Genomic DNA, 24,838 nt, shown 5'->3' with positions numbered 1-24,838 from the left:
AGCTAACCCTAACCCTAGTCCTCCAGCTTCCTAAACCCAATCCTAACACTCAACACAACTCCAACCCTAACCCTAATCCTAACAATAAACCCAGTCCTAACCCTTACACTAACCCTAACCCTTATACTAAACCTAACTCTAACCTCGACCCTAACCCTAACCATAACCTTAACTCCAACCTCACCCTAACACCAACCCTAATCCTAAACCTAACCCTAATCACAACCCTAAGGCTAATCCTAATCCTAGGCCTCAGCTTCCTAACTTCAATCCTAAACCTAAATACAACTCTAACCGTAACACTAAACCCAACCCTAACCACAATCCTAACCCTAACGCTAACTCGAACTCTAACCCCAACCCTAATACCAACCCAAACCCTAAATCTAACCTGAACCCAAACACTAACCCCAACACCAACCCTAATGCTAACCCTAACCCAAACCCTAACTGTGAACCCAAACTTAACCCTAAGCCTAACTCTAAACCTAGCCAGCTCCCAAACCACAAATTTAAACCTAATCCCAATCCTAATCCTAACCCTAACCCTAACCCGAACCTAACCCTATCTCTAACTCTAACCCCATCTCTAACTCTAACCCCGACCCAACCCAAACATCAACCCTAACCCTAAATCTAACCCTAACACTAACTCTCAACACAACCCTAACCCTAACCTTAATTGTAACACTAAACCCAACCCAAAACCTAACCCTAACCTCAAACCTAACTCAAACCCTAACTCCAACCCCAACCCTAAACTCAACCCTAACCCTAAGCCTAACCCAACCCACCAAAAAACCACACTATCCGCAGCTGTAACCCTAACCCAAAATACAACCTTAACCCTAACACGAATCTCAACCTTAACCCTAACCTCGATCCTAAATCAACCCTAACCCTAACACTAACCCCAAGCCTAAACTCAACCCTAACTCTAACTCAACCCAAACATTAACCCTTAACCTGACCCTAACACCAACCATAACCCTAAATCAAATTCTAACCCAAACCTCAAACCCAAACTTAACCACAACCCTAGCCCTAAACCTAACCGCAAATCTGTACCCTAACATCAACCCTATCCACAGCCCAAATCCTAACCCTAACCCTAGTGCTCCAGTTCCCAAACCTCAACCCTAACCCTAACCATACACCTAACCCAAACCCTAACCCAACACTAACCGAAACCATAACCTTAACCTTAAGCCTAGTCCTCCAGCTTCCTAAACTCAACCCTAACTCTCAACCCAACTCTAACTGTAACCCTAATCTTAACAATGAACCCAATCCTAGTCCTTACACAAATCTTAACCCTTATACTAATGCTAACTCTAACTTCAACCCTAACCCTAACCATAATCTTAACTCCAACCCTAACCCTAACACCAACCCTAACCCTAGCCCTCAGCTCAAACAAAACCCAACCTAATCCTAGGCCTCCAGCTTCCTAACTTCAACCCTAACCCTAACACTAAACCCAACCCTAACCCTAACCCGAACCTCAATCCTAACCCTAACACTAAACTCAACTCTAACTCTAACCCTAACCTCAATCCTAACCCTAATACTAACCCTAACTTCAACCCCAACTATAACACCAATCCAAACCCTAAATCTAACCCGAACCCAAACACTAACCTCAACATCAACCCTAATGCTAACCCTAACCCGAACCGTAAACCTAAACCCAACCTTAACCCTAAGCCTAACTCTAACACTAACCAGCTCCCAAACTACAACCTTAACCCTAGCCCAACCCTAATCCTAACCCCAACCCTAACCCGAACCTAATGCTATCTCTAACTCAAACCCCGACCAAACCATAACACAAACCCTAACCTTAAATCTAACCTTAACACTAACCCTAGCTCCAGCCCAACCCTAACCTCAACCCAAACCCTAACACTAACCCTAAACCTAAACCTAACCCAAACCCTAACCCCACACTAACCGCAGCCGTAACCATAATCAAACCCATTGTCCTCCAGCTTCCTAACCCTAACCCTAAACACAACCCTAACCCTAACACAAACCCAAAACCTAACCACAACTCTAACCCTAATCCCAACCGTAACTCTAATCCTAACCCCAACTCTGTACACTAACCCTAAGCCTAGTGCTCCAGCTCCCAAACCTCACCCCTAACCCTAACCTTAACCTCACCCAAACCCTAACCCCACACTTACAAAAACCCTAACCCTAACTCTAACCCTAACACTAACCCTAACCCTAATTCTAACCCCAACTCTGTACACTAACCCTAACCCTAGTGCTCCAGCTCCCTAACCTCACCCCTAACCCTAACCTTAACCTCACCCAAACCCTAACCCCACACTTACAAAAACCGTAACCCTAACCCTAACTCTAACCCTAACACTAATTCTAACCCCAACCCTAACCCTAACTCTAACCCCAACCCTAACCCAAACTCTAACCCCAACCCCAACCCTAACCCAAACTCTAAGCCTCGCCAGTTCCCTAACCTCAATCCCAACCCTAACCCTACCCTCACCCAAACCTAACCGTATCTCTAATTCTAACTCCGACCCAACCATAACACCAATCCTATCGCTAAATCTAAACCCAACCTTAAATGCAACTCTAACCCTAACCCTACACCTAACCCAAACCCTAACCCCACACTAACCGCAACCGTAATCCTAACCCTAAACCTAGTCCTCCAGCTTACAAAACTCAACCCTAACCCTAACCATACACCTAACCCAAACTCTAGCCCCACACAAACCGAAACCGTAACCCTAACCCTAGTCCTCCAGCTTCCTAAACACAACCCTAACCTTAAATAAAACTCTAACCCTAACCCTATCCTAACACTAATCCTAACCTCAACCCTAACACTAACCGTAACCCTAGCCCTAACCTTAACTACAACCCACAACTCTAACACCAACCCTAATCCTAATCCTAACCTCAACTCTAACCCAAACCCTAACCCTAGGCCTAACCCTAGGCCTTCAGCTTCCTAACCTCAAACATAACCCTAACACCAACCCTAACCCTAACCCAAACTCTAATCCTAACCCTAACTTTAACCCCAACCCTAACCCTAACTCTAAGCCTAGCCAGTTCCCTAACCTCAACCCTAACCCTAACCCTGACCTCACCCGAACCTAACATTATCTCTAACTCTAACCCCGACCCAACCCTAATACCAACCCTAACCCTAAATCTAACCCTACCCCTAACACTAACCTTAACTCCAACACCAAACCTGAATGCAACTCTAACCCTAACTCTAAACCTATCCCAAACCCTAACCCCACATTAACCGCAACTGTACCCCTAAATCAAACACTAGTTTTCCAGCTTTCTAAACTCAACCCTCACCCTAACCCCAAACCTTACCTAAACTCTATCCCCACACTAATCAAAACTGCAACCCGAGTCCTCCAGTTTCCTAAACTCAACCCTAGCCCTAAATACAACTCTAGCCCTAACCCTAATCCTAAAATTAAATTCAACCCTAACACAAACCACAGCCTCAACTCTAACCCAACACTAACCTAAACTTTAACCCGAACCTTAACTCCAACACCAACCCTAAGACTAACCCTAACCCTAACCTAACCCTAGGCCTCCAGAATCATAACCTGAACCCTAACCCTAAACACAACCCTAACCCTAATGCTAGCACTAAACCCAAATCCTAACCCCAACCCTTACAATGAACATAACCTCAATGCTAACCCTAACCCCTAAGCTAATCCTAACCCTTACACTAACCCTAACCCTAACCTAAACCTAAACAAAATCCTAACCTCATACTTACCGCAACCGTAACCTTAACCCTAACCCTAACCATAACCTCAAACCTAACCCTAATCCTAACCCTTACTCCAACCCCAACCCTGAAACCAACCCTAACCCTAACCTCACCCTAATTCTAACCTTAACGTTGGTCCAGCAGCTTCCTAACCACAAACCTAACCCTAAACACAACCCCAACGCTAGTCCTAACACTGAACCAATCCTAACCACACCTCTAACCCTAACCCTAACTCTAACCCTAGCCCTTACACCAACCCCAACCCTAACACCAAACCTAGCCCTAAAGCTAACCCGAACGCAAACCCTAACCCCACCCGCAACGCTAATACCAATCCTAACCCTAACTCTAACCCCAACCTTAACCCTAACTCTAATCCTAACCCCAACCCTAACCCTAACCTTGACTCAAACCCCAACCCCAACACCAATCCTTATCCTAACCCTAACATCAACTGAATGCTAACCCTAACCCTAGGCCTCCAGCTTCCTAATCTCAACCCTAACCCTAACGCTAACTCTAACTCTAACCCCGACCCAAACGCTAAATCTAAGCCGAACCCAAACACTAACCCCAATACCAATCCTAATGCTAACCCTAACCCGAACCCTAACCCTGAACCTAACCTTAACCCTAAGCAAAATTCTAACCCTCGCCAGGTCCCAAACCACAACCTTAACCCTAACCCTAACCCTAATCCTAACCCTAATCTGAATTTAACCGTATCTCTAACTCTAACCCCGAACCAACCCTAACAGCAACCCTAACTCTAAATCTAACCCTAACACTAACTCTAGCAACAGCCCAACCCTAACCCTAAATCCAACCCCAACCCTAAACTCAACCCTAACCCTAACATTAAACCTAACCCCACACTAACCGCAACCGTAACCCGAACACTAACCCTATTCCTGCAACTTCCTAAACTCAACACAAACCCAAAATACAACTCTAAACCTAACCCTAACCCTAACACTAAACCCAACCCTAACCCTAACCTTAGCCCTAACTGCAACCCCAGCCCTAGCACCAACTCAAACTCTAACCCTAACCTCAACCCTAACCCTGACCTTGGTCCTCCATCTTTCTAACCTCAACCTCAACCCTCAACACAACCCTAACCCTAACCCTAACCTTAATCCTAACACTAAACCTAACCCAAAACATAACCCTAACCCTAACCTCAAAACTAACCCAAACCCTAACTCCAACTCCAACCCCAAACTCAACCCTAACCCAACCGCTAACACCACACTAACCGCAGCCATAACCCTAACCCTAAATACAACCCTAACCCTAACCCCAACCCTAACCCTAACCTCAATCCTAAACCAACCCTAATCCTAACCCCGACAGCTCTGTAAACTTAACCCTAATCCTTACCCCAACCCTAACCCCAACCCTCACCCTAACCCCAACTCTCACACAAACCCTAGCCTTACCCTAACTTAATCCTAACCCTAACCCAAACCCCAACCCTAACCCTGTATTCTAGCACTAAACCTAATCCCAACACTGACCCTAGCCCAACCCTAACCTTAACCCTAACCCTGATCCCCAACCATAACGCTAACCCTAACCCTAGGCTCCAGCCCCCTGATCTCAAGCTTAACCTTAATGCAACCCTAACTGCAACGCAATCCCAACCCTAACACCAAACGGAATCCTAACCCTAATCCATACACAAAACCCAACCATAACCCTAACCTTAATCCTAACCCTTGCCCGAGACCTAACTCCAACCCCAAACCTAACACCAACACTAACCCTAAATCTAACCCAAACCCAAACCCTAACCCCAACCCCAACGCTAATCCTAACCCTAAACCAAACCTTAACTCCAACCGCAACCCTAAAACTAACCCTAACTATAACCCTTACCCTAACCCTAATTCTAATCTCAAACCAAACCCTACACCTAACCTTAACCTTAGACCTAACTCAAACTCCAACCCTAACACCAACCCTCACCCTAACCCCAACTCTCACACGAACCCTAGCCTTACCCTAACACCACTCCTAACCCTAACCCAAATCCCAACCCTGTACACTGACACTCATCCTAACCCCAACGCTGACCCTAGCTCAATGCGAACCTTAACCCTAACCCTAACCCTAACCCTGATCCCCAACCACAACGCTAACCCTAACCCGAGGGCTCCAGCTCCCTGATCTCAAGCATAACCCTAACGCAACCCTAACTATAACGTAATCCAACCCTAACACCAACACTAACACTAAATCTAACCCAAACCCAAACCCTAACTCCAACCCAACCCTAATCTTAACCCTAACCTTAACTCCAACCGCAACCCTAAAACCAACCCTAACCTCAACCCTAACCCTAACCCTAACCCAAGTCCTTCAGCTTCCTAGCCTCAGCCCTAACCCTAAACACAACCCTAACCCTAACCCTACCCCTAATGCTAACACTAAACCCAACCCAAAACATAACCCTTCCCCTAACCCTAACTCTAACCTCAAACTAAATCCTAACCCTAACCTTAACCTTAACCCTAACTCAAACCCCAACCCTTACCCCAACCCTAACCCTAAATCTAACCCCAACCAAAACCCTAACCAAATCCCAGCCCTAACACTAACCCTGACCCTAACCCTTACCCCAAGCCTAACCCCAACTCTACCCCCATCCCTAACCCTAACTCTAACCCGAGCCAGTTCCGTAAACTCGACCCTAACCCCAAACCTAACCCCAACCCTAACCCTAACCCCAACCATCACACAAACCCTAGCCTTACCCTACCCCCAGTCCTAACCCTAACCCAAACCCCAACCCTGTACCCTAACACTAATCCTAACCCAAGACTGACCCTAGCCCAGCCCTAACCTTAACCCTAACCTAACCCTGATCCACAACCATAATGCTAACCCTAACCTTAGGGCTCCAGCTCCCTGATCTCAAGCCTTACCCTAACACAACCCTAACTGTAACGCAATCCCAAACCGAATCCTCACCCTAATCCTAGCCATAATCTGAACCCCAACTCTAACCACAACCCCATCCCTAACCCTAACCAAAACACACACCCTTACACAAACTTAACCCTAACCCTAACCCGAAACCTAACCACAATCCTAAACCTAACCCTAACCCCGACCCTGTAGCCTAGCACTAACCCTAATCCTAACTCTAACCCAAACCCAAACCCACCTCAACCCAACTCTAACCCTAACCCGAACCCTGCTTTCCTTTCCTCACTAACTAACCCTAACACTAACCCCAACCCTGTACTTTAACACTAACTATAACCCCAACCCTAATCCTAACCCAAACATTAACCCTAACCTCAATCCTAAAACTAACCACAACCCTAACCCTAACCCCAACCCAAACCCTCACCCTAACCCCAACTCTCTACGCTAACACTAACCCTAACCTCAACCCGAATCACAAACCAAACCCTAACTCTAACCCTAGACTTGACTCCAGTGCTCCAGCTCACTAACTTCAACCCGAACCCCAACCCTATTCCTAACCCAAACGCTAACCCTAAACACATACCGTAACGCTAACCCTCAGCCTAACCTCAACCCTAACCCTAACTTTGGTCCTCCAGTTTCCTAACCTCAACCCTAACCCTAAATACAACCCTAACCCTAACTCAAACCCTAACGTTAATATTAACCTGAACACTAACCCAACCCTAACGCTAACTCTAACCCTAGCCAACTCCCAAACCTCAACCCTAACCCTCACCCCAACCCTAACCCTATCCCTAACCCCAACCCTAACTCCAACCTTAACCCGAACCCCAACCATAACCCCAACCCCAACTCTAAACTGAACCCAAACCACAACCCTAATCCCAACCCTAAACCTAACGCTAATCCCAACCACAACCTTAACCCCAACCCGAAGCCTAACCCCAACCTTAACCCTATCCCTAATCCTAACCCTAACTCCAATCTTAACCTTAACCCCAACCCTAACCCTAACCCCAACACAATCGCCAAACCTAACGCTAACGCTAGACCCAGCCCTGACCTTAACCCCGACCTGAAGCCTGACCCTTCTCTAACCCTAACCCCAACCCTAACTCCAAACTTAACCTTAACGCCAACCCTAACCCTAACCCCAACACTAAACATAAACTTAACACTAACCCAACCCTAACCTTAAACTTAACCCTAGCGCTAATCTTAACCCCAACCCTAACGCTAACCCCAACCCTAACCCTAACCCTAACTCTAACCCTAACCCTAACCCTAACCCTAACCCTTTGCACATCCTTGGGTTTTAGTGCTCCAGTATTGGTGGCTGTACCTTCAGCTTCCCAACTCCTTCAGCTCTTGAATTCCCTCCCAACTTGTTTTTCCTCCTGTGAGCTGCTCCTTAAAACCCATCCCTTTGACCAGGTTTTGGTCATAGAGTCATAGAGTCATAGAGATGTACAGCATGGAAACAAACCCTTTGGTCCAACCTGTCCATGCCGACCAGATATCCCAACCCAGCCTAGTTCCACCTGCCAGCACCCGGCCCATATCCCTCCAAACCCTTCCTATTCATACACCCATCCAAATGCCTCTGAAATGTTGCAATTGTACCAGCCTCCACCACACCTTCTGGCAGCTCATTCCATACACGTACCACCCTCTGCGTGAAAACGTTGCCCCTTAGGCCTCTTTTATATCTTTCCCCTCTCACCCTAAACCTATGCCCCTCTAGTTCTGGACTCCCCCACCCCAGGGAAAAGACTTTGTCTATTTATCCTATCCATGCCCCTCATAATTTTGTAAACCTCTATAAGGTCACCCCTCAGCCTCCGACGCTCCAGGGAAAACAGCCCCAGCCTGTTCAGCCTCTCCCCGTAGCTCAGATCCTCCAACCCTGGCAACATCCTTGTAAATCTTTTCTGAACGCTTTCAAGTTTTACAACATCTTTCCGATGGGAGGGAGACCAGAATTGCACGCAATATGCCAACAGTGGCCTAACCAATGTCCTGTACAGCCACAACGTGACCTCCCAGCTCCTGTCCGATGGGAAGGGGAGCAAGCTCCAGGTCCATTTGTTTGGTTGACGTTGCTCCCTTGCACGTTTCGCCATTTTGCTGTGTTGAAGACCAATGTAAATGCAAGCTCTCATCGCTTGTATAACTGCTGGCAGATATATGGGATTCGAGCACATGTGGGGTCAGGGTGTTGGGACTACAGCTTTGTACTGATGCTTTTTCCCAACAGTGACCACAGGCTGGACACCTCTTGAAAATGTAGCACAGTAAAAGTAATTGTTTTTAAGAGGCAGAGCAAACAAATGGAAGAAAGGCTTTAAATATTTATCATCAAACCATACGCATTGCACTCCACATGCACAAAGAATTTGAGATGGACCGGCTAACTTACCATAAGGATACTTCCCGATGTCAGGATCCAATGGCTTGAAGGGGAGCTCCGTCAGGATCTTTGGGACTGAGAGAGCAGCTAATCTGGGCCTGGGATTCGGGCAGATTCTTTGAGTAGCATCAGATCCTGGTAGCAGCACCAGCTGTCTCAGTAAACCCTGCATTACAACAGAAGAAGAAGATTACAATTCTTTAATTTACCTGTCCCTTTTCCCTCTCCTACTCACCATCTTTTTTTAATTCATTCATGGGATGAGGGTGTCACTGGCTAAACCAGCATTAATTGCCCATGCCAAAGAGTCAACCAGGTTGCTGTGGTTCTGGAGTCACATGTGGCCAGACCAGGTAGGGATAGCAGTTTCCTTCCCTAAAGGACATTAGCGAAGCAGATGGATTTTTCCAACAACTGACATTGGATTCATGGTCATCCTTAGACTCTTAATACCAGATTTGTATTGAATTCAAATTGCACCATCTGCCATTGCGGGATTTGAACTTGGGTCCCCAAAACATTAAATAAAAACTGAAAGAACTGCAGATGCTGTAACAAAAACAGAAATTGCTGGAAAGGCTCAGAAGGTCTAGCAGCATATGTGGAGAGAAATGTCCATATCCTTACCAAAGGCCCACAGACCAGGCCTTGTTATCACATGGTCTGCTATTTACACATCTTCCATTGTCAGCCACTGGTTGTCCACTAAAGGCTATTGATTTTCCCAGACTAATCAGTATTAGGATCCCTATAGCGTGGAAACAGGGCCTTGAGCCCAACAAGTCCACACAGACTTTCTGAAGAGTAACCCATCCAGACCCATTCCCCAACCCTATATTTGCCCCTGACTAATGCACCTAACCTACACATCCCTATGGGCAATTTAGCACCTCTTTGGACTGTGGGAGGAAACACGAGCACCCGGAGCAAACCCACACAGACATGGGGAGAATGTGCAAACTCCACACAGACAGTCACCCGAGGCTGGAATCGAATCCAGGTCCCAGGCGCTGTGAGGCAGCAGTGCTAACCACTGAGCCACCGCCCCTCCTCTGTCTGTCCAATTGTTCTTCTCACTCTTTGGGCTCTATCCCCACCTATTGTTTACTCCTTAACCCTTCCCCCAACCCTATCTTCTGTATGAAAACCAACATTTTCCTAGCTACCATTAGTTCTGAGGAAAGATCACTGGAACCTGAAACGTTAACTCTGATCTCTCTCCACAGATGCTGCTAGACATACTGAGCCCTTCCTGCAATTTCTGTTTTTGTTGCCAGAACATTACCTGAGTCTCTGGATTAACAGTCCAGTGATAATACCACACCTCCCCTATCTTTTCCCACCCACCTTCCATTTGGTTAGGTGTACATTACAGGTGTGATTAGGGTGCTGCTCCCAATCTGTGCTGACCTCCCCAAACTTACATTGCACAGATCACAAGGATAGTCTTTTTAAAAATTCATTATAGACCTCTGAATGTCACTGCTAAAGCCAGCATTTATTGTCGATTCCTAATCACCCTTAAGAAAGTCATGGTAAGCTGCCTTCTTGAACCACTTCAGTATTTGGAGTGTAAGGATAGTGGTCTTTACAGAGGAAGAACCAGGAGTATTACCCAGCAACACTGAGGGTCTGGCAGTATATTTCCAAGTCAGGATGCTGTATGTCTTGGAGGGAAACTTGCAGGGGTTGATGTTTCCATGCATCTTCTGCGTTTGTCCTTCTAAAGCATAAATGTCAAGGTTCAAATAATCCTTGGTGTGCTACTGCACTGCATCTGTGCATCTGTAGTGAAGGGAATGGATGTTGAAGATGGTGGATGGGATGCCAATCAACCAGACTGCTTTATCCTGGATGTTGTTGAGCGGCTTGAGTGTGGTTGGAATTGCACTCACCTACGCTAATCCATCACATTCCTACTCAAACACATTTTTGCTTTGGAAAGGCTTTGGGAGTCAAAGAAGTGAGTTCCTCGCTGCAGAATTCCCAGCCTCTGATTCATCTCAATTGTCATTTGCTTAAAGTCCCTGGATATTCCAAGGAGAGTGGAGCAGTGTTAATTAATGTCCAACACTAACTGGCTGTCACTGAGGGAAGAACACTTTGGGATGTTGATCCGGTTTAGAAAAAGGAGCCGGGGGAATCCAAGATGGCAGCAACCTGGGAGGATCGCGTTTGCTGGGCTCCGCACCACAACATCAGCAGGACAGAGCTAGAACCCATCCCATCCATGTTACTGTGAGTAAAAAAAAAACAGTAAAAGAGCTACAGAACCTGAAAAATTTACTTACCTTTGTTTTTGCCGAGAGAGCGTGCCAGAGAAAGGAGGAAGTTCACTTGGGGCCAGGGCCGTGGCTCAACTCACCCAGGCGGTGGGCTTGCTTAATCACCAGGCCCTGGCTGCGGAGCTTGCTAAATCTCACAAGGTCCTCAGGAAGCAGATTGAAGAAAAAAATCGAGGAAAAGCTAGCCCCGGTTTCTGCTACGCTGCAAGACCTAGGGAAAAGGACTGATGAGCTCAAGCGTTGGGCCACAGGGGTGGAGGCAGAGGCTGATCCATCCAAGAGTTGGATTGAAGCCCTGGAAGCACAGGTCCATGGTTTGCTGGATCTGTTGGATGATCTTGAGAACAGGGGCAAAAGAAAGAACCTCCATGTTGTTGGCATGCTGGAGGACACGGACGGTGAGCGGCCAATGGAATTCTTTGAAAAGTGGTTCCCAGAATTCCTAAGTTTGAAGGCTGAAAAGGGAAGGATGAAGATTGAGAAAGCCCACCAGGTCAGGGCATGAAGGCCAGGAATGGACCAGCGCCCTCGCCCTGATCTGGTATGGTTCCATCATTATGAAAACAAACAGAGTCCTAGAAGCTTCCAGAGCCCAAGGGAAGGATCCGGGAGCCTTGGTGTGCGAGGGCTTCAGGGTCATGTTTTTCCATGACATTTCAGCGGCGGTGATTTGGAAAAGGAAGTCTTACAACAGCATCAAGAAGATACTGAGAGAGCTTGGGAACTAGTACTCTCTCAGCTATCCAGCGGTGCTTTGGATTAATTATAATGGATCTGTACGTTTACATGACTCGCCAAAGAAAGCGAGGAACTTTGTGGACATGCTGACTTAAGCTGGACGATTGAAAAGGCACAAAAGGGGCTTGTCCTCCCTTAAAGAGGACTTGGTGGAGTCTTCTTTTGTTGGTAATAAGTTGCGTTAAATTTTGCTCAGGATGGATAAAGTATTTACCTTTAATTTCTAAGTTAGGTTATACTGAGGGATGGATGATGTGTCTACTTTTAACTTGTGTATATTACTAATCTTGTTTTTTCCTACCAGGTTTCCTGTGCTTGTGGTGCAACCCCGGTTAGTTGGAGTTGAGAGGGTGGTGGGGATGGTTGGTAGGATTTTGGGATGTGTAGGTGCCCCCTTTGAATGGGGGATTAAATTCCTCTAATCAGTGCCTTTGGCGTTTTTGTGTTTTTTCCCCAGTTTTGGTGTGCCTGTACGTAGTTTTTGCAAGTTTTGTAGGTTTGTTGGTTGTAGCTGTTTTAGTTTATGTAGTTTTTGTGTTTTGTGGACTTTCTTGTCCTGAAGCTCAGCAATACATAGCTCGCGTTCTCCCTCGCTGGAGTCTAAAAGATGCTGTGGAATGTTATGACTAAGAATGTGTTCAAGTGGTGCACCTGGAACATCAAGGGGAGTCACTTGCCCATCAAGAGGAAGAAGGTACTTCCCAGTCTTAAAAGGGAGAAGGTGGATGTTGCTGTATTACGAGAAACACACCTGAATGCTACAGAGCATCTGGACCTGCAACAGAATGGGTATGACCGGGTTTATTTCTCATCTTTCAATATACGGAGTAGGGGGTGGCCAAACTTTTTAGGAAGAATCTCCCATTTAAGTTGTTAGAGTGCATTATAGACACACATGGGAGATTTGTAATCCTTAAAGCTTTGATAAATGGGGGAAGAATATGGGATCTTAAATGTTTATTGCCCCCTGGCCACCTCCTTAAGTTCGAAATGCACAGCAGGTCAGGCAGCATCCGAGGAGTAGGAGAGTCAACATTTCGGGCATAAGCCCTTCATCAGGAATTTCGTCAATTCTGCTGCTCCTCGGGTGCTGCCTGACTGCTGTGCTTTTCCAACACCACACTCTCGTCTCTGCTCTCCAGCATCTTCAGTCCTCACTTTCCTTCGAGATGATTTAACCATACTGCAACGTCTCTTCCAAGGATGCCCACCTTGGAGTTCTCCTCCTCATTCCTGATGAAGGGCTTATGCCTGAAACATCGATTAAACTGCAGCTACCCCACAGACTGGGAGGAGTGGGCCTCCCAGTTATCAAAAACTATCAACTAAGCTCATTGCTATTTTCTGTGAATGACTGGACCTAGGGAGACCCTCACTCACTATGGTTGGACATCGAAGCATCTTAGGCAAGATACCGCCTTAGTAGCTTGTTGTTCTTGGGCAGTTAAGGAATATTGCCATAGCCCAATAGTTATTAATACTGTTAAAGCATGGAGGGCAATGTGTCAGAGTGAGGGAAATATCGGCAAAACATCACTTTTGACACCCATAGTTGGTATGCCAGGTTTGTAGCCGGGGATGATGGACTTGGGGCTTAAACTATGGGCAGCTAGGGGCGTGTCTTGCCTGGGTGACTTATTCAAGAGGGACAGACTGATGTCTTTTGACCAGTTGGCTCAGAAATATGAGTTGCCCAGTAGCGACCTCTTTCGTTTTTTTTTCAAATTAGGAAGTTCATACAAAAAGATACCACACTTGTAACTGATTCTTATAGATCTGACACGGAGAAGAGGGTGCTGAGTGCTGAGAACATACTTTCTGTCAGCAATGTCTATCACCTATTGGGAGAAGTTCCCTCAGACGAGTTCAAACTGTTCTGTAAGATATGGGAGATGAAGCTGGACGTTGAGACTTCTCCTGAAGTATGGGAGGATACCTGGGAAAATGCAAGGACAGACTCGATTTGCAACAGGAGCTATGTCTTGCCATTGAAGATTCTCCACAGAATCCATTTGGTTCCAGACTGTCTTTCAAACTTTAAAGTGGGAGCATCTCCAATGTGTCCTAAACGCATAATGAGTATGGGCATGCTCACTCATTGTCTTTGGTCCTGTCACAGGCTGCGGGCAAACTGGAGCGCTGTGGTAAGTGAAATAGAGAGGGTCTTGGGGTCAGAGGTGGAGATGGACTCAGTATCTCTTCTTCTTAGCCCTGTTAATCCACTTCAGTTAGACGCAGACAAAAACAAACTTTTCAATATCCTCACTTTTTGTGCAAGGATGAACCTTCTGTTAGGGTGGGGGTCTGAAACCCCCCCACCCCGGGGCTGATGGGCTGGTATAAGCTAGTCATGGAACACATCTCTTTGGACTTTCTTACAAACATGGTGCACCATAAAACTGAGAATCTTGATAAGTTGTAGCGACCCTTTCTGGGCTATTGGTCTGCCATACTAATGAGGGCCTTTTTATGACGATTTTGCTTAATGAATCCGGTATCCAGAGAGGAGGAGCTACGAACACATTGAATATGTATAAACTTATGCTCTCGATGGTCGAGGGCTATTATTTTGTTTCATTGAGCTGTATAATCAACATTATCATTATTATTGTCGTGATTTATTAGTTAGTCGTTATTTTTTAGTTATTATTTATTTATGTAATTAGTGCGTTTCTTTGTATTGTTTTGTTCTATATTTGTTGCAATATCCAAAAAAATTTCTTTTTTTCCCAATAAAAATACATAAATAAAAAAGAGCTGGGTGCCTCTCTCCAGAAAAGAGAAAGTTCAGAGCTGGCCTCATTGTGACCTTTAAAATTATGAGAGGATGGCTGTCAAGAGGATATGCCCACTTGTATGGGAAATGAAAAACTGGGAGCAATCAACAGAGGAATGTCACCAATAATCCAAGAATAAAATGTCTTTGTCCCTGCAGTGCGGAACTTGCTACCATTTATAGACAGGATGGATGCATGAAAAAGAATTGGGAACTGCTCCCTGATCAGAGCTGTCATGGACAGCTAACCAAGTGGAGGGTGGGTGGGAGAAGATAGGAGAGACGATGGCCTAGTGGTATTGCCACTGAAAAGGGAGCTAGATGAGTGCGTGAAGGAGAAAGGAATAGAAGGTAATGTTGATAGGACATGATGCAAAATCCCCAATTCATCTGTCTGATAGACTGAGGTGAACAGAAAACATTGACAGGTTTTTTGTGTGGGGTGGCTCAGTGTCTCAGCACTGCTGCCTCACAGCACCAGGGACCTGAGTTCAATTCCACCCTTAGGCAACAGTCTGTGTGGGTTTCTTCCCGCAATGCAAAGATGTACAGGTTAGGTGGAGTGGCATGCAAAGTTTTCCATAGTCTGCAGGCTAGGTGGACTAGCCATGGCAAATGCAGGGTTACAGGGATGGGGTAGCGGGGTGGGTCTAGGCGGATGCTCTTTGGACATGAACCCACTGGGCTGCTTCCACACTGTAGGGATTCTATCATGGATGGGGCTTGTGTGGTGCATAGACACTGGCAGCAACATTTTGGCCAAACTACCTGTTTCAAAGCCACAAAATTGTATGGTCACCTATTTTCATCACTGTCAACATATGATGATATGGAGAAACAGATTACCCAGTGTAAACTCCCTAGTTGTCCTCAAAGGAGTAAAACTGGGCAAGTTCTATAAAGGAATATCAGTCATGCAAGAGAGACAAAACATTTATGTCTTCAAGTCTGAACTAAATTCCCATGGATCAAAAGCATCAAAGCTCTTCCAGCATGTGCCTGCATATTTATCATTGATGTTGAGTATTTCTGGATTGCAGGTTGTTCTGGCATAATGCGCGATTCGTCAATGTGGATTGACTATGACATGCTTGACAAGCTGTGGGCGATGTTGGATAATTCAAACTTTCTACTGAACAGGTATAGCAATTTTCTATAGTGACCTTCCACAGTGTGTTTTTCTCTATCGGCTTTACGTAACGTGATTTTCTATAGCGCGAGGTTGCAGAGGAACGTAACTGCCGCGTTATGGCAAACCGACCTCTATCAGCAGTCCACCCATACCCTTATCTTAAATGTTTACTCCCTCCACCCCCAATGTGCCACCCACGAGAAGCATTACAGCAATTCACTGAGTTATCTTCCAAACACATGACCTCTACCACGTGTGAGGACAAGAGCAGCGGACGTGCAGAAATGCCACCACCTGTATGTTCGCCACCAAGCCATACACTATCCTGATGTGGAAGCATGGGTAGCATTTTCTGATTATGGTTAAAGTGTTTGGTTGCGACAGGTCATCGCGCACAGTCTGTCATATTTTGGATGCCTTTTCTCATGCAGTCTCCTGTTCCTTACGTCATGAATTATGAGACCAGGCTGTTGGGCACGTTTCTTGGGGAATTGCAGGGCCCAGAGAAGCAGAAGCATTTGACTCCACTCGCCCACGGCTGGTGCCATGTTTAAAACCCAGCTGCAAACCAGGAATTAGCCCTTACTCCATGGTGCTCTTCATGATTACTCAACATTTGGTGGAGAGGAAAGGAAAAGGTCACTCCCCACTTCATGACAGGGACCTGTAAGTCTTGGTGGAGTGGTGACCAGTCCACTTTGGACGTCTATCATTTTCATTGCCGTGCAAGGTAAATGCTACTGTCTTCATGAGGGTGGCACTGGGGCTCAGTGGTTAGTACTGCCACCTCACAGCACCAGGGACCAGTGTTTGATTCCAGCCTCGGGCAACTGGAATTTGCACATTCTCCCCGTGCCTGTGTGGGTTTCCTCTGGGTGCTCTGGTTTCCTCCCACAGTCCAAAGATGTGCAGGTTAGGTGGATTGGCTATTCTGAAGTGTCTATAGTGTCCAGGGATGTGCAGGCTAGGTGGGTTAGCCTTGGGAAATGCAGGGTTACAGGGACAGGGGAAGGGAGTAGGTCTGGGTGGATTGCCCTTCAGAAGATTGGTGTGGACGCAATAGGCTAAATTGTCTGCTTCCACACAGTAGGGATTCTATGATCTTTTCTCTGCGACCTCACATTTAAAGGCTAGTACTCACTCTGGCACTGCAAACACCTTTTACAGGTTTCATGGACTGCAATTCTCACTATTTCAGAAGCACGTCCATTCAATGGTTGTCAACCACCTCAAACTATTTACTCTTCCTAACCTCTGCACTTCCCACTCATACACTGGGGACACCTCATTACCTCTGGTGCATGACCACAAACTACTCTTCCATCCAGTTCCATCATACTCAATCCCTCCCATTGCCTTATTGCAGGGAAATGTGGATCACCTCTCAGACCAATGTCTCAACAACATCTCACCAGTCCTACCTGTTACCTGTGGACAGTGCGCATGACCTGGAGCTCTGACCGGCGCCTGGTCACTAGACTGCAAGAGCATGGATTCCAGGACTCTGCAAAGGCCAAGTGTCTGACTGACTGCAGCCAACCTCCTGTTGTGAGATCAGACGAGGTCCTTGACTGACTGTGATGCTGCACCCAACTACTGGGAGTCTCACTTCAACCGACTCAAGACTGTGTCCCCTTAACATTCAGAAAGTGGAGTCACAGGTAGATAGGATAGTGAAGAAGGCGTTTGGTATGCTTTCCTTTATTGATCAGAGTATTGAGTACAGGAGTTGGGAGGTCATGTTGTAGCTGTATAAAACATTGGTTAGGCCACTGTTGGAATATTGCGTGCAATTCTGCTCTCCTTCCTATCAGAAAGATGTTGTGAAACTTGAAAGGGTTCAGAAAAGATTTACAAGGATGTTGCCAGGGTCGGAGAATTTGAGCTATAGGGAGAGGCTAACAGGCTGGTGCTGTTTTCCCTGGAGCGTCGGATGCTGAGGGGTGACCTTATAGAGGTTTACAAAATTATGAGGGGCATGGATAGGATAAATAGACAAAGTCTTTTCCCTGGGGTGGGGGAGTCCAGAACTAGAGGGCATAGGTTTAGGGTGAGAGGGGAAAGATATAAAAGAGACTTAAGGGGCAATGTTTTCACTCAGAGGGTGGTACGTGTATGGAATGAGCTGCCAGAGGATGTGGTGGAGGCTGATACAATTGCAACATTTAAGAGGCATTTGGATGGGTATATGAATAGGAAGGGTCTGGAGGGATATGGGCCAGATGCTGGCTGGTGGGACTAGATTGGGTTGGGATATCTGGTCGGCTTGGATGGGTTGGACCGAAGGGTCTGTTTCCATGCTGTACATCTCTATGACTCTATGACATGGCCATTTGGCTGATGAACTTGTGTTGTGATGTAAACTGCTGACACATATTGAAGGTGAGACATTGACATAGCATGGTGCCTTACAACGATGTGTCCAGCCCTTTGACTGTTAAGTAATCTGAACAATGACGTGTTGCCTGCTTCTCCTTTGGTGCTAAAATGCAATGCAAGCCACAGAGGCTGGCAGCTTGTTACAGATCATCAAAGTCCCTGTGCAACCAAGCAAGGAATGTGATGCACACAGGGATGGGCTGTCTCTGCAAGTCAGTGCTGAGCTCAGTGACTGTGTGCTAATAAAGCAGTGTGAGATGTGCAGAGGCAAGAAGCCTCCAAATTTGCAATGAAGCGGGTGAACATGACAAAAAGCCAGCTAAAATTCACAAGATGCATGCTGTGAAGGAGTAGGTGCTCCTAAACACAAAGCAGGTTGTAGATGTTTGAAAGTGCTGAAGGCCTGAGCTGGTGTCTAAGTCAGTCAGAGAGCAGGAACGATGGTGCAGTGAGGTTGATGGTTTGTCGATAACAACTTGGTGGATGAAGGGGTCAGGGAAGATGGTGACCCTGGAGCGCGCAAGGACTTTGTGCAGAAGAAGCACTTACTATTTGGCTGGGACAGGCATTCTGCAAATTGCAGCCACTCTGCTGTAATTACCTTGGTGAGGGAGAGGAGTCTTGGAAGTGATAAATAAACAACACAAATTGGGGTTTAAATGAGATGCAAAGCATGGACATAAGGTGGCCACTGCTCAATGGTGGGATTCTGAATTTGATGTTTATGGCTTGTAGGGGAGACTGGGAAAGTGTTTCTCGATACCATGAATCAGATTTTTTTAATCGTACCATATTTTCCCACCTTCTCCGTTACTCATGCCACGCAGAGGAAAATTCTGCCCAATGTTGCTGTTCCTTCCCTGTCGTTGGGTTAAAATCTTAGTCTCCTTCCCTCACAGCATGGAGGATGCATACACTTCGGGGACTGTTGCGGTTCAAGAAAGCGCCTCACCACCATCCTCTCAGGATCAATTCACCACAGGGAAATAGTACATACATCTCGAAGATATTTTAAAACTCTGAACACCGGGCCAGGACTGGCACCAGCAAGTCTGGTTCGGTAATTGGCAAGACATCAGATTGCAGGAAATTCTTGAATGCGCAGACTTCATAGAAAAAGGGAGCATTACAACTTTTCAGCTTTGCTGTGACATCCGTAATTTTCTTTTTGCTTAATTATGTTTTCATTTGGGAGACGAGGTTTCACAGAAAATCTTGTTTGCAGGAAGCATTGTTCCATAGATTTATTTGGCGTGTAAGGTTTTATCTTGTAAAGTTGTGTCCAGTTTTCTCTGGGGTACCAGTTCAAACTCAGCCTCGGTGGAAAAGTTTCTGCCATCACACAAAGTGGACAGAATCACCTTTGACCCTGTTCATAATGGAACTCAGCCTGAATTTTAGTGAAAAAATACACAGAACAACACAGAGGATGGTTTGATGTGAGAGCTATATGGCCTGGACTGACACAGAGGAACAGAGATGCACTTCAACATGGAGGGGTTATCTTACCAATTGTCTTTTCAAAACTTTAAGGAAGAAGTGTTTCTTCCAGTGAGACCACTGTTTTTGGGTGCTGGTGGGGAGATGGTAGGCAGGAGGACCTCTCTACAAGGAGCTGTTGCTCCCAAGCAGGGAGGGAGGGCCAAGGAACATGGGAACAGGGGTAGGCCACTCAGCCCTTGGAACATGCTCTGCCATTCGATAAGATCATGACTGTGGCTACAGCTCCACTTCCCTGTCAGACTCTGCCCTTGGTATCTTTGCTTATCAAAATTCTATTTCAAATCTGCCTTGAATAAATTTAAAGAACTGGCCATCAACACTCAGAGGACAAAACCATGTTTTTGTTTAAAAAGCCAGTAATACTTAGAAATGAAGTTGGTTGCAGTGGAATTCCATTCTGAGGTATACAAGATGGAGTCATAGAGTCATAGAGATGTACAGCACGGAAACAGACCTTTCGGTCCAACCCGTCCATGCCGACCAGATATCCCAACCCTATCTAGTCCCACCTGCCAGCACCCGGCCCATATCCCTCCAAACCCTTCCTATTTATATACCCATCCAAATGCCTTTTAAATGTTGCTATTGTACCAGCCTCCATCACTTCCTCTGGCAGCTCATTCCATTCCTCTGAGTGAAAAAGTTGCCCCTTAGGTCTCTTTTATATCTTTCCCCTCTCACCCTAAACCTATGCCCTCTAGTTCTGGACTCCCTAACCCCAGGGAAAAGACTTTGCCTATTTACCCTATCCATGCCGCTCATAATTTTGTTAACCTCTATAAGATCACCCCTCAGCCTCTGACGCTCCAGGGAAAACAGCCCCAGCCTGTTCAGCCTCTCCTTTTGCTGAAATCCTCCAACCCTGGCAACATCCTTGTAAATCTTTTCTGAACCCTTTCAAGTTTCACAGCATCTTTCCGATAGGAAGGAGACCAGAATTGCACGCAATATTCCAACAGTGCCCTAACCAATGTCCTGTACAGCTCCAACATGACCTCCCAACGCCTGTACTCAATCCTCTGACCAATAAAATATGAGCCACATCAGTTTGTCTCATTCACAAGTTTTACTGGATTTTCCTTCTGGGTAGCTGCTCTGGAAAGGATTCAACCCTCTGATGATCGTTTGAGAGAAAGATTTCTCCTCCTGGCAGTCTGCAAAGGGAGGGGTCTTATTTGAGAGGAGATTGAGATATCTTATCCAAATCATAGTCAGACTGAAAGACAGAAACTGTTTGAAATGCACAACATTATTCAACATCTTTGTAATGTAATGTTTGGATGAAGGTGGACTTAGTAACCTCAAACAGGACTCTCTATTCTCTATATCAGTATAGCATTTGTTTTTACACCTGATTTTCAATATTTCTCTCGTCTGATTTTTGCAATTCACAGTCAGAAAGGTTTCTGCACTTTGACTTTGATCAGTACAAAAGCCCCATGCACTTACTGAAAACAATCCTTTCCTCCTCCTCCTGCTCCCGACGTAGAATCGAGAATTGGCAGTGTTCAACTGTTCTGGGAATAAAACATCCAGGAACCTGTGGAAAGTATAGTTCTGTTTTAGACACATGGCAAAATCTGAGCAATATCTTAGAAGAATAGCAAGAAAAAGAGAGAGAAAGAGGAAAGACAAAGAGAGACGAGTGGGGGGGAGGGGGCAAAGGGAGAGAGAGAGGGACAGAGAAAACAAGAGAGGAATGGAGAGAGGAAGGGCAAGAGAGGAACTTGAGAGGGAGGATGAGAGAGAGAGGAGGGAGAGAGAATTAGAGAAGGAGAGACATGAGGAAGGGAGAGAGGAAAGGAGAGAGAGCAAGGAGGAGTAGAAAGGAAAGGGTGAGGAAGGATGAGGGAGGAATAGAGAGGAAGAGACGAAACAAGAGAGGCTTAGAGAAGGAGCGAGAGATAGAAAGAGACTGCAGACGTACAAAGGTAGCAATATTTCACAGAGCAGCAGATAGGCAAACTGAAGTGACATGTCAGAGACATACAGTCTGTTCTGATATAAAGAGATAGTTCCATTCCCGTTCAATCCCATGTTATAAGAATATCGCGTCATAGCAGCACCATTTAAACCAATGGGACGGGGATTGCCTCATAGCCAATACAGGTCAGGAAAGTTTGTGTTCTACAAATAATGGTCTAAATTCTTTAATTGCACCATAGCCAATTCGTGTTGAAGAAATGCACTCTTTAGTAGAACTAACTCATAGAGTCATACAGGATGGAAACAGACCCTTCGGTCCAACCAGTCCATGCTGACCATAATCCCAAACTAAACTAGTCCCACCTTCCTGCGCTTGGTCTCCAAATATTTCTTATTCGCCTATTTATCCAAACATCTTTTAAATGTTGTAACTGTACCCGTATCCACCACTCTTTCTGAAAGTTCCTTCTATGCTCAAACCACTCTCTGTGTAAAAAAAGTTGCCCCTCATGTCTTTTTTAAATCATTCTCTTCCCACCTTAAAAACATGCCCCCCTCCAGCTTTGAAATCCCCTGCCCTAAGGAAATGACACCTGTCATTCACCTTATCCATACACATTTATAAACTTCTGTACAGTCACCTCTCAACCTCCTGCACTTCAGCAACTAAACAAAAAATCTGTTGGCTCAATTTTGGTCACAAATCAGAATTAGGGAAGCAGGTTGAAATAAGTTCAAATGTGTAATTTGAGAAAGATGTTTTGGATCCAAGGGTCGCCACAGACACAGCTGTTCTGCAGCTCTCTAACTCAGAAGGTGTGCTGGCCACGCTAAAGTGAATCTGACTATGATGGCTAGACCGTGCTATCAGAATGAGTGGTGGTAGCTTACCAAAAGGTGCATTGTATGTAGAGCCTGATAGTGCTGGGGGCTTGGCCATGATTAGGATGCATTCAACACATCTTTTCATACCAGATTGACGAGGAACAGTTTGCACATGAGCAAAGAACTTGACGCTGAAGTCTCCATACTAAGCGCAGAAATTTGACGAAATATATCTTTGCAATGCCAAAGAAAAGTGCCATGGCAGGAAGGAGCACACAGCAGTAATTCCTGTGTCAGCGAACCATGCCTTCCAATGACCCCGCTGTAGCCGGCAGTGCTTCTCTTCAATTAGACAACACTGCCTGCCTGAAGATTCTGGATGTGAATCATCGACAATGACACAAAGTCAATGAAGAGAAATCCTCCATAATCAAGGATTAGTCTACAGCATGTCTTCAAGTAAAAGACATGCAGAGAAGGATGCTATTTTGTCCACCACACCCATGTCCCTTCACTGCCAGACTCTTACCTTTTATCCCATAGCCCCAAAATACTTTTCCTATTTCAAGTACTTGTCCAAATTCCATTTGAAAATAATTATCGAATTCCACCAGGCTCTCAGGCAGCACATTCAGAACATCACTGCTCATTGAAACTCTGATTTCTTCTTAAATCTGTGCCCACTGGTTACCAACCCATCCAACACTGGATATGATAGTTCTTTATGCACTCTAACAAAACCTTTCATGATTTTAAATAAGCCCACCCTCATCCTCAGCATCAAGAGAACTCACCGCAGCTTCGGTCTAAGCAATGTAGACCCTTTAAACAAAAACTCTTCTATGACTTTGGCTGGTGATTGATAGAACACCCAACTAGCCCCAGATGAAGGGCTTTTGCCCGAAATGTCGACTCTTCTGCTCCTAAGATGCTGCCTGACCTGTTGTGCTTTTCCAGCACCACGCTCTCAACTAGCCCCAGTGCCAACTGTACCTCTGTGGGAAGAAGAGATGTTGCAAAAGTACTCACATGTCTACAGGTGGGCAACAGTCTATGGTGAGAGATACAATGTTGGCTGTTACAGCCAGCACCAGAGTGTGCCAGTGTCGATCAGCTAGATGGAGGTCTCGGAAGGTGGCCCTCTTCCTGTGGCTGTAAGGGTGGTCGCTCTGGGAGAACTCAAGGTGGAGCTTGTCAGACGAGAGCCTCAGCCCCAGCAGCATGTGGCTTGAACTCTCCTGGAGCAAAGTGAAGATGTACTCGTTTTTCTGGAACGGAAATGGAGTTCGCTCGATGAGAAGGGAAGAGTAGAGTTAGCCCGTGTGGCCATTATGATCAGTCAATCCCAGCTGCCTACTGACCATCGCACCACTGCCCTCGCTGTAGCACAGAGATCATTCTCACTCCCTCGCTCTGAGTTCAAAACTCACTCCAAAGAATATGTATACCACAGAAACAGGCCATTCAGCCCAAAAAAGCCATGTTAGTGATCCTGCTCTACATGAGCTTCTTCCATCCTCACTTCATCCAACCTCATCAACATATCACTACTCCTTTCCACCCTCATATTGGGCGAGCTTCCCTTTAAGTTAATCAGTTCTGTTAGTCCTAACTGCTCCTTGTGGTAATGAGCTACAGTATCACCACCGTCTGAGTGACAAGGTATCCCCTGAATTCCCTACCTGATTTATTAGTGACTAGCTTATATTTATGACCTTTAGTTCTACACTCTCTCACAAGTGAAAACATCTGCTCTATGTCCATATTGTCAAAGAAAGGGTTTTGGAGCTTGATAGATGTGTATGTGTCTCTGAGCCAGAACTCTTGGTTCAACTCTCACTCTTGAACCTGTTGACCATGGAAAGAGTATCCATCAATTAGTTGATAGCAATTCTCACACTTTTCTGCTATTCTCCAAAGTGGAAAGTGTAGGTGAAGAGACTTGCCAACCCTTTCTTGACCTGAAAAACATATAGCCCCTCAGTTTTCTCTTCTCAAGAGAAAGAACAACTCCAGTCTGTTCAATTTTCCCTGATAGGTATGACCTTCCTGGTATCATCCTATTTTGCACCTTTCTTAATTTTTTTCCATAATATCAAGATGGGACTGGAGATGTGCACAGTAATCCAAA

At 45.8% G+C, this 24,838-nt stretch overlaps 1 protein-coding gene across 1 annotated transcript in view; it reads right to left on the bottom strand.

The window, feature by feature from the left end:
* Positions 1-24,838, bottom strand: part of LOC122551909 (thrombospondin-type laminin G domain and EAR repeat-containing protein) — an 89,530-nt gene that overhangs the window by 56,607 nt on the left and 8,085 nt on the right. The window contains exons 3-5 of the mRNA XM_087988598.1: positions 23,737-23,975; positions 21,406-21,496; positions 9,153-9,309 (exon numbers count right to left, since the gene is read on the bottom strand). Of these exons, the coding sequence (XP_087844724.1) occupies positions 9,153-9,309; positions 21,406-21,496; positions 23,737-23,975 (487 nt within the window). The remainder of the gene's footprint in view (positions 1-9,152; positions 9,310-21,405; positions 21,497-23,736; positions 23,976-24,838) is intronic.

Source organism: Chiloscyllium plagiosum, unplaced genomic scaffold (genome assembly GCF_037043375.1).
Source record: "Chiloscyllium plagiosum isolate Xiang-an unplaced genomic scaffold, Cpla_swu_hap1 HiC_scaffold_7, whole genome shotgun sequence".
Lineage (NCBI taxonomy): Eukaryota > Metazoa > Chordata > Chondrichthyes > Orectolobiformes > Hemiscylliidae > Chiloscyllium > Chiloscyllium plagiosum.
This window is presented reverse-complemented; position numbering and strand designations above follow the sequence as displayed.